Source organism: Magnolia sinica, chromosome 8, assembly GCF_029962835.1.
Source record: "Magnolia sinica isolate HGM2019 chromosome 8, MsV1, whole genome shotgun sequence".
NCBI lineage: Eukaryota > Viridiplantae > Streptophyta > Magnoliopsida > Magnoliales > Magnoliaceae > Magnolia > Magnolia sinica.
In genome coordinates, this window is record NC_080580.1 from 460,280 (window position 1) to 471,507 (window position 11,228).

Below are 11,228 nucleotides of genomic sequence, written 5' to 3' on the forward strand. Positions count from 1 at the left end.
GAAAGCAAGTAATCATGCATTCTATTTCTTCTATCGACATGATTTTCATTGTGTTGAATAACTTCAGCTTCTTCCATGAGCAGTTGTGGATCAACAATCTCCATTACTTATTCAGGCAAAGCCAACTTAGCAAAATGATGAAGGCTTAGATTGTCCTTAAACATATCATCAGTTGGACCCTTTCCAGTGATCATCTCCAACAGAAGGATTCCATAGTTGTAAACACCTCCTTGTGTAGATGCTTTATTGTCCAACATATACTATGTAATTTATACATCTTATATTGAAATGTAAGTGACCATTTAGATACAAATAATATCAAAGGTTGAATTTTGAGAGAGACGAGAAAGGGAATATTCTATTTAAACAAGTAATTGGTCTAAGTATTTAAAATTCTAACATCAATAGTGTGCTATGAACTTGTAAGTTCTTGCAAAAATGTTCTACATTCAACAAGATCGTACTACTCAACTGAAAGAACTCAACACTTCTCTCATCATGTGAACATATGACTTACTGTTATGATTTTTATGTAACTCATTTTTAACTAAAGACATTATCAGAAAAGAATTCTTTTTACCTTATTATGGTGTGATTCTTGTGTAATACATATCTTAACTAAAGATGTTATCAAAAAATAATTCTATATACTTTACTATGATGTGATTCATGTGGGGTGCAAGGGACTTATTTTGATGCCATAGAGTTTTGAGTCTTGCTGCATGTGGGTCCTTGAAATCTGAGGTCATTGTTTTTAGGACCTGGATCTAGATAAAATTGAGTTTGGGTATCCATCAGGTCCTTGTACCTTTGTTTTGATTTAGGCTCGGCTCAGGTCTAAATCCGGTCTAGGTCAAGTACTTGACTAGGCCCACCCCATGGATTAGATAGCACTCGTGTACAACTTTTACACATGCACGGTGTGTAATAGGCTCCCATAAGTGCTTGTAGCTTAGCAAACTTCATTCCCAGTGATGCAATATGTAACCCAGGTCACATAGACCTTTCATTTAGATTAGATGAAGGATTGGGAAAAAAAAAAAATGACTTTGTTTTGCAACTCAAGTGGGCCTCGATAAAAATCAAGGGTTGGCATAATGATTAAGCCAAGGCAATACACTTGCTAGAGCCCACGTAAAGAACAGGCCTTAGTCATATGTGGAGCATATAAAAACCTAAGCCAATCACGCTACAAGAAAATAGGAATTTACCGGCGGTCAAAACCGCCCCTAAAAGTCCAAAAACCGCCGGTAACAATATTACCAGCGGTCGAGTGCGTAACGCCAAAGGCTGGCGTCGCTGAATCTTTTACCGGCGGTCGGCCCCTTTTAGCGGCGTTTTTGTGGCCGCCGATAAAAGCCAAACTTTTAGCGGCGCTTTTATCATTTACTGGCGCTATAAAAGCCCCAGTAAAAACTGTGAAAACGCCGCTAAAATATGAGAAACACCGGTTAAAAGCTATGAGAAACGCCGGTAAAAACTGTAAAAAAACGCCACTAAAGTTGTAACAAATGCCGATAAGAGATTTAAAAAATGCCGTTAAAAGTGCCGATAATAGAAATTCCTACTGATTCTTTACTAATCCTTTCACACAAATTCCTAATGATTTTGACTAATCCTTTCCTATTACGGCTGTCCTACAATCAAATCTCCATCGGTCTAACTATCAAAACCCTATGACTAAATGACAAGAATTTGGATTACCCAATAATCCCATTTCATATAACTAAAATGAGAATAGAGATGAAAAGACAGTGAACCACACGAGTAACCCAGCCCAAAATTCAACAAACTCCTATTTGGATCATTAAAGCAAGTCTTCAAACTACAAGGTAGATAGCTTCAAATGTTTTCAATTAAAAATATTTATCGATATACAGAACTTGTGTGACAAGCCCCTGTTTGGTAACAAGACTAACAGATATCAAGTAATGCAGATATGGAACACCTATTACTCAAGGCAAAGAAATACTATTGGCAGATATCAAAAAATACTACCAAAGAAATAGTTATAATTCAGAAAAACTTCATCAGAAATTACCTTAGTATGTTCCCTAAAGTTTTTGAAGCAATACAACATGACATGATGACCATTCACATCATTCGTCAGAATGCTTGCATCATTCGTCACACTGTAAGCACTGATGAGAAACATGCAATTCTGTCAACTCATTCAACACATTATCTTGCCAATACTAGTGGAAAATCAAGCTAATGCATAAGTATTTAGTATCATGAAAATTTTCATGTTGAATATGGTATATTCAAGCTCCATAAAACCTGCTATTTCATACTATCTGAACCCACCTGATGGATGGCTTGGATCTTGCACCTGCTTGTCATGCTAGGACATATGGTGGCATGTAGATGGTATGCCTTGTACAGGCATGGGTGCTACAGATAGATTTTAAAAAAGACATCCATAATTGACTCAAGATTGAGTTGGTTCCTAACCAAGTCAATAATTAAGCCAAAATCGAACCACGTGAGCACAAAGTGAGTTTGTTGCATCATTCGGTGCTTGGTTTCTAGAAAAATTAAGTGACTCAGTAGAATATAGAGTCTCAGCTCCAAGTTTCAAACCATACCCAATGTCCACGTGGTAAAGAGAGAGACTACGAGAATGAAGTCATGGGCTTAATTCCAGCTTACCCACAAAACAAAAGAGAAAAGAAAATGTCATGAAATATAAAACTACAAAAAATGCTTCAGGAACAAAAGAATTACTTGGGGAGTGTTTGCTGCAGGACTTCCACATGAAGCATCGGTTCCATCTGCAGCCTCACGATTGCCAAGGCAGAAAAAATTCAAATAATCTTGTGGCACATATGTTTTCTCGAGCCCAACCTCTTCCAAGGCCTTATAAATTATGTCATACATCATTTGCATTGTTTTATTCTGCAGTAATCAAAAGGTCTCCATATAAATAAACATTACATCATACAGAGTAAAAAAGGATGAATGATAAAATTTATATTAAAAAATGTAAATTAAATTTCCCATTCAATGTCTAAAGCCTCTCAAGATGTCTAAGATTCCTAATAAAAACTAAAATCAAAGACAGTCGGTGGAGATCACCTGCCAAAAAAGAATCCTCTGTGTAGGAACACTTGTTAGATCACCTTCAGGCCACATTGGGATAACTATATAGGCAGAAAATCTCTCATTCACTTTGATCTTGTTTGCAATCTTAAGAGCAATTTCCATTGGTATTAAATTGTTAGCACCTGCACAATAACCAAAACTCCTTGAAATTCTTAAGTTGGAAATGTTGAACTCAAGAAAATTTTGAGTTGCCGTTCATTGTGCCCTAGCCCAAAAATCAGGCCAGTCCACGGGCAAGGTTTGACATATCGTCCAACACCTACATACCAGTACCATCCATGAACGATACAGCTGTCCGGCCCATGCTTGCCTGAAACAGCCCAATACAGGCTATATCTGTGGTGAATGATTCAATACACAAAAACTGATTTGCAAAGCATGGCCACAGGTATGCAAAAAGAAAATGGATGGTCGAGAAAGGATAATGGTCCTCGTTCAATATACAAACGTGGCCCACTGACTTTCCGAGTGAAGGCACATTAAATGTGGGGCCTGCCTGATGAATGGCCCTAACGTTGCATAGGTGCAGAATTGGCATGCTTGAGTTTTTGGGTTTGGTGACTGCAGATGAGTGACCACAAGTAGCATTACATCCCGCTAATCTATGCGCATCATGTAATGATATGAATTGTTCATTAGAGAAATTATTCAACTAAAAGATATCTGTGATCTTCAAAGAAAACGAAAACCACATACCTCTGCCAGTGAAGAGAAAGCTACAGAGATCAGCTCTCATTGTCAGAACTGGAACTATCCATCCGATGGTCCCTAATCACTGGGAAAAGTAACTTTTGGGGAGCTAGAACAGGTGGCACTGTTGGCGCTTCCTTGTTAATTGACGGTGTCTTTCTTACCTTCTTTAACGCTTCTTTCTCAACATCTTTGCATATATTATCCACCAAGATGAGAAAATGCCGCACTATCACAAACAGATGAAATCCTTCATCTTTCCCAGCCTGCCCATGGAAGTAATCGGTGGTGCTCTTCACCAATGACCGTATCCTCTTCTCCTCTATAAGCAGCCAATGAGCGAATTCTTATCTGGTTAAAAAGATCTTAGAATTTTAGAGTTGCAAACGAGCAGAATTAGGTACCATCATAAGCAGCTAATTACCAAGATAGCAGAAAAAAATAAAAAAAAACCCTAGAAAAAATAGCCTTGTACAAATATTAAAGAGAAATATGCAACAGACAGGTATATTCCCCCACACACTAAATTCTGATAATGACTGCCTCTTACTCTTAGAAATGTTGCAGGGAAAAAGAAGGTGAAAATTGGCATGAAACCAATCATGATAGTTTATAAGAATGTAACAGACAGGTGTATTCCCCCACACACAAACTTATAAGAATGTTGTCTGCTAGTTTAAGTTACTGAAAGTCAATCAAAGAGGACATACTCAAACACATATAAAGCATGTTTTGATATATTATGGCCCATGACATTGAAATACAACGGAAAGAAGATGAAGAAAGAAATATATATGTATATGTATATATTTTCACCTTTTTCTATTTTTCTCTCAAAATGGTTGATTTCACTTCAATCTATCAAATATCACTCAAATCTTAGGTTTTGATCCAAAATAAGTCTAGAGCTAGTATAAATTTAGTTTTTAAGCTTCCTCCACGGTTGATTAAAGAAACAACTACGTACAAAAACTAAAGTTGGAAAATTTTGAAATGGCTCCTTTATGGCTGTATCAGCCCTGTATCAGTGTCAATGTGGGGTGTATCAGCCTGTATCAACTGATATGGGCTGATTCGGCCCTTTTTCTCCGGTACAACCCTCTATCACTTGACAGGGTGGCTTATGATATGGCCGAAACCAATTTTCAAAACCAAGAGCAACTTACCTATGAAAAGGGGAAATGAAGTCAAGCAACTGCATGTCAACATTTTAGAACATAAACACTAAAACCTTAAAACATGGTCAGTTACAAAGATAACTACTTAGTGAAAAAAAAAAAATGGTACTGAATCTGACTGACCTTGAACTTACAACTTCTACTTGGAAACCAAACACCCTAACCACTAGGCTAACAACAAATTAGTTGTTAAATTGCCTCTTTTTTTTAATTATTAGAAAGAGGTAGATTTTGGGCCAAAACAGTCCAAGAGGGCCCAACCTAGGACCGGTAGTCAAACCAAGCCAACCACAAGAATGGGTTGAGTACTGGTTTTACAATTAATGCAAGTAGTTAGAATCTACTCAGTAGATTGATGCATGTAGTTGTAATCAACTCAGTACAACCACGGAAACATATAGCAATGTTAAACAGTTGTCTTTCTTTTAACTAGGAAAGCAACGCCAAAAAGGTGCCATGGTGAATAAATAGTAATAACCATAAGGCGTGGTCCATCGTACTCAAATCTTACTAAGAAAGGTAAAATATAATCCTAGTTAAAGCATGCACAGAACTTCATGACTAAATGCTCAATGGCAATAGAGTCTTAAGAGTTTTGTAGAAGTAAATTTAAAAATCAAATATGACCAAGCACCTCTAAAAGGCTACAGCAGATAAGCTCATTCATGAGTAGCAATCATGCTAACTTTAGAGGCTATAAAAGCACTCCTTGGCCAGTGGTTCACACAAAGCTTACAACAATGAGTTTGATTTTTTTGTTAACTGCAAAGGGAATACTTCATAAAGCAACTTATAGCTTCTCAGCATTGGGGGAGAAAAAATACAATACAACTATAACACACACATTGAAAAAAATAAAATAAAAAAGTACAACTACCATCATTAACGAGGAGTAAAAACAATAATCATTGCTAAAAAATATCAATAAATCCATATCAAGTAAATATAAAACATGGAGTAAAAACAATTCAATGACAAATAGAATTGCAAGGCAGCCCATATCCAATTTTTTGGTGGCACATATTAGAAAACAATGTTAGTATCAGCAATGTGACAAATATCATTCAGATTTTGAAATATTGCAAGAAATACATTTGTGGGCTGAATTTATTTGTGGGCTTAGGAGTTGGATTAGAGCCAATATACCTTTCAAAAAGAGGATCCAAAGGTTTATGCTGACTCAAATTGATGTTGGCCATGAGATGTTGAGGAATTAGTTACTTGCATATTGCCAAGGAGAATTGAAAATAAAACCAAGCCATCGATGGAAATGAGAATTAGTTTTAACCTGCATATTACCAATGAGAAGTGAAAATATAACCAAGCCACGGATGGAAATGAGAACTGCAAAGAAAATCTCTCAAACACAAGTACCTATTTACAGATTTTGGCCAATAGCAATGCAAACCAGAAATAGCCGTCACACATTAGCTCAAAAAGCGAGACATTACAATGCGATATGAATGTCCCTATCAATGCAAATCCAGGTAGACAGACAGACTGGAAAACTGTAGTATTGAATGCTATTTACCAAGGTACAATGCTTAACCAAGGAGATAGGGAATTCCCCTAAGTTTTAGAAGATTGGAAGATCCTACACCTTTGATCTTTGGATTATACACTCTCGGTTGAATTCGGATACCTACTCCGGACTGCAGCAAAAGCACATCTCAGTTGCACCGAACTAGATTGATTATTAATGCAATTTAATGAAACGTGATATTTGATGCAACCAAACACAACATTAAATAATAGGAAAAATATTTGATGCAACCAAAGAAGTCAAGCAAAAAAGATCAATCAACATAGTGAAGCAGCATGGAGGAAAATTCACATCTAATGTGCAAGCAGGTGCAAGCTCCTCCAAGGATTCAACTAGGCTGCTTTTTCAGCTTGTACTTGTGATATTGATTTGCTCCAAGCAGGACATATCATTATGAATTTCCAATACTGAAATATGAAAATCGGAGTATTTAATCACAAAAGTATAAGTAATGGTGAAATTTCAGCAATTAATCTGAAATTCCAGCAAGTTTATTCAATTTCTATGATCAATAGTTAGATCATTTGGGTAAGACTACTAAAGCTAAAATGGACAATCCTGCAAGTGAACCTATTAGAATTCTTGCCCCATCTTCATGTCCTATATAACAAAATACATAAATGCAATACGATATCTAAATTCACCCAAAAACAAAAATGGTAGACATGGGCAATCATAGCACTCAACTTGGTATTCTTTTTTCTTTCCTTTTTTCCTTTCTCTTCCACAAATAATCCTCTAAAGAAAGGGATCAACTATTTACATCCACCCTTTTAATTTAGAAACACCACACTCAAAAAAAAGTGCCAGATATGCTGCACTTTCTTGTAGTGGAAGGAACATCAAAAGGCAATTTGACAAAGAATGATAGCTAAAACTTGAAAACAATCACAAGAAATTTCCATTGGCACCTTATCAACATTGTCCCTAGCAAATTGATGTTAGCTTTACAGATCCTATTCTTCAAATCATTTCTACTATATATAACGGGAGGAGCAAATGGACATTTTTGCCCATGCAATTAGTTTTTAGGAGAGTCATGGCCATCAACACTCTACATGGCATTAAATGAAATTTTCAATAATAATTAATAATATTTGTAAAATTATGAAAGTCAATGTGTTTATATACAAACAGTTGGGATTTTAGTTGCATCAATAAATGCTTGAATTTTACCCATTCCTCTCAACTCCTACAAGTGCACAAGTAGCCCACTCCCACCTCTTTTTATATTCTCATATATATAACTTGCATGATGAACCCATCCAATAAAGGCTGTGGGGCCATCATGATAACCGCATAACATACATACCTTTTGATTCTTGATCCCTCATGGGTGCATTTGGTTGCACCAAATATCACAAAATATCATGATAACTAATCATATTTGTTACAACCAAATGCAACCTAAGGGCCTGTTTGGACGCATGCTTTTGCTACTCAGCATTTTAGCGCTACTTTGTCAAGTGGGAGATGAGATGTGTTTGGTAGTTTTCATCTTGGATATATTGAAGGCGACGCTCTTAGACAAAGAGAGTCGGATCCTTCCTAAAGCCTTCCTATCCAGTCAAAACCATTCATCATCTGTCATCTTTTCTTGTTTCTTCCCTTTTTCTCCTAGAAGAATATAGAGGTCCTTCTGATACAGATAATCCTCCATCTGCATCTTCTAGAAGGCAAAGTTTGAACCATCAAACTTCTCAATTCTAGTTTTTCCTTCTTCTGTCATCACTCCCAATAGAACTAAACCAATAGCTTTGATACCAGTTGTTGCGCAGCACGCCAACAATGCAGTGAGCCTAGATCCAATCTCAGGCCTCACCCACAAACGATAAACAAGAAGAAATATAAACTAAAAATGGATCAAAGCAATCCAAAACAAACCCCAAGACAAGATATACATGGAAAAACCCCAATCTAGGGTAAAAAATCACGGATGCAAACTTCCACTATAAAGAACGAAGATTACAAGGCAATATACTAACCTCTCCTTTAGAAGTACAGAGAAAATCCCTTACCCACACCTTAGAAATATTTTTCAATATTCACCTTAAACCTAGAATAGCCCTAGGGACCCCAATTTATAGTTTTGACAACTTTACTTTTGCACCCTTACGAAAGGCGACACAGAAATTCATAGTCCGCATCAGATTCGAAAACGAATCTACGTAACCACGACCGGTCGAGCAGACTGTACAACCGGTCAAGCGGACCCCATGACTGGTCATGCATGGTCCACGACCGGTCTAGCACCTCGGACCCAAAAAATTGATGCTCACTGGAGTTCGAGTCGTGCTAGTCCACGACTGGTCACGACCGGTCGAGCAGGGGCCACGACCGGTCGTGCGCAGCTCTAGATGTGGCTCCACTTCTCAACATGAAGGTCGATTAAAAGTTGTAGATTCATTTGGTGAGCTCGTCGTGAGGCTTGAAACGAAAAATAAGACAGATCTAACCATTAACTGGACCACACTGAAAAAAGCAGTGGGGGATTGAACTTCTACCATTTAAACCCTCACTACCAAAAAATTCAGCAAAGGCTACGGACTATGGTATCTTTTTGCTACGGATATAAATCGTAGCTAGATATACTACGGATTTAGTCCATAGCTAAAAATTTGCCACACCATTAATAATTAACTGTCGTGTAAGGGGATTTATAGGGCCCACCAAAATATATGTATTCTATCTAGGCCATCCATCTATCTTGAAATATCATTTTAGGGCATGAAACCAAAAATCAGGTAGATCAAAGGCTCAAGTGGACCACACGGTAGGAAACATGGAGATTAAATCACATGTGTATCCTATGGTGTGGTCCACTTGGGCCTTCAATCTACCTAATTTTTGGGATTATGTACTAAAAAATATTATTAAAATTAACGAACGGCATAGATAAACCACATACATCATGGTGGGCCCCATGGAGCCCCTGACAGGACAGTCCATACAGCTGTCTTCAAATTCGACGCCCAGAATGGGCGCGCGCTCAAAACAGAGCCACGCCCATCCAAAACCCCAATCCTCTCTCTCTCTCTCTCTCTCTCTCTCTCTCTCTCTCTCTCTCTCTCTCTCTCTGCTCTGCTCGTCCCACCCGACCAACAGTGCTCCATCTCTCTCATTCTCATCCCTCTCTCTCCAATGCATCTCCACCATCTCATTCTCCTCCCTCTCTCTCCAATGAAACCATGACGCTCCTCCCCAAATCACAGCCCTTACCCTTGTCAAAATCATAGCCCCTACTCAAATCACCTACCCAAATCGTAATCCCAACTCAACCTCACTGCCGCTGCCGTAAAGGATAAACCCCCCTCAAATCTGCCTACCCCTACTGCTACTTCCAGCGCCATTTCTCTATTACTTGAGAAGTTAAAGATTCCAAAGACAGGTATTTGATTTTTTTTCCCTTCTTTTGTTTTTAGAATCCGTGTACCAGAGATGGTTACATGGATGAAGAATGGGTTTAGATACTCAAATAAACCCCGCCCAAATCTCAACACCTCCCTTTTTTCTTTGCTTTACAGGCATGCTTAGATTAATGCAATAGAGAGTAAATCCCTTGTTGACGATATGAAATGGCTCACATATTTGGTTTTGTACTCCCTGATAACCCTCTTCGAGTTTACATTCGTAAATGTCATTGAACAGGCCATATCATGAGTTAATCTATATCTGATAAAAAAATTATGTCAACATCATGAATACTCAAAATTCCAAAACCACTAACATTGGCATAAAGACACCTTCGTTGGGTGTGGAGTGTCCTGTGTTTTGGGCCAGAAACTATTACCTGAAAGGGTCAAGATACTGTTGATTTTGTTTTCTATTGGAGAAGAGGACTAGTTGGTCAGTGTTCTATCTCTGGTTGTTGTGTTATGATTGTTTAAGATTCTATTAGAATTTTACTAGATTCTTTAGTCTTTATGTACTTACAGTTACTCATTGGTTTTGAACATTTCATCTAAGCACTCGAGTTCATTACAGCTATTCTGTTGGGTACTTCGGTTTATACATCAATTGCATTAACAATGATAATTCATTCATTGCACCATCCTCAACTTTTTTGAGGTATTATAGAATGCTTGGACCAAAAGGTTGTACAGTTTCATTTGGGCTTTCAGTCTGTAGACTCTGTAAAAGTAGGGTCAAGTGGGACCCAGATCCAGTGATCCAACGAGTTGATATTTTGGCCTCACCTTGTAGTGGTCCATGAACCAAAAATCCCTCAGATAGGAGTCCTTACCCTTTGTAAGCAGTCAACAAATAGAGTCAATGGTTCACATTCTCAACAGAGAAAAAGGCCAAATATTATACAGCCCAAGTGCAACCCTTTCCAGTTAGCAATGCTTGCTTGGTGCCTTTAAAGGACAAGGGCATCGCTGGTCTGATTCGGGTTTGATTTTTGGGAAGACATCTATAGCTACGGATTTTGTTATCTATCACTACGGTTATAATCTGTAGCTATAGATCTATCCGCAGCTTTTAAGCATTGCGTTTTTGAAGAAGCAAGGCATTGTCGACCTGTGAAAAACTGTCCGTACAGCTGGGGCTTATTCTTGGGAGCTAAAAATAAGTGGGCTTAAAAAGGGAAATGAGCCGTATAGTTGGAAATTTCTCTTACCTAGAATGTGATGCACGTGGGAGCGGATTAGGTGAGAACCCGGCCTCACCCAAGATGGTGGGCCCTTACCAACCTCAATGTGTTTATTCCA

The 11,228-nt window shown here is 37.9% G+C and overlaps 1 protein-coding gene across 2 annotated transcripts; it reads right to left on the reverse strand.

The window, feature by feature from the left end:
• Positions 1 to 1,751: 1,751 nt before the first annotated feature.
• Positions 1,752 to 3,786, reverse strand: LOC131252522 (phospholipase D beta 1-like). Of its 2 annotated transcripts, XM_058253104.1 has the most exons (3): positions 3,079 to 3,785; positions 2,728 to 2,898; positions 1,752 to 2,132 (listed from the first exon to the last, which is right to left on the reverse strand). In XM_058253104.1, the coding sequence occupies exons 1-3, from the start codon at positions 3,205 to 3,207 to the stop codon at positions 2,121 to 2,123; spliced, it is 312 nt and encodes a 103-aa protein (XP_058109087.1). In that variant the 5' UTR covers positions 3,208 to 3,785; the 3' UTR covers positions 1,752 to 2,120. The 2 variants fall into 2 exon arrangements, with proteins under 2 accessions (XP_058109087.1, XP_058109086.1); XM_058253103.1 differs by lacking the exon at positions 1,752 to 2,132 and having other exon boundaries at positions 2,629 to 2,898; positions 3,079 to 3,786.
• Positions 3,787 to 11,228: the final 7,442 nt, after the last annotated feature.

Bases quoted from the DNA above. Each gene is read 5' to 3' on its own strand.
- LOC131252522 (XM_058253103.1), bottom strand. From the start codon at position 3,207: ATGGAAATTGCTCTTAAGATTGCAAACAAGATCAAAGTGAATGAGAGA. The intron at 2,899-3,078 runs GTGATCTCCACC...TGATTACTGCAG, and splicing joins AGAGGATTCTTTTTTGGCAG to AATAAAACAATGCAAATGAT.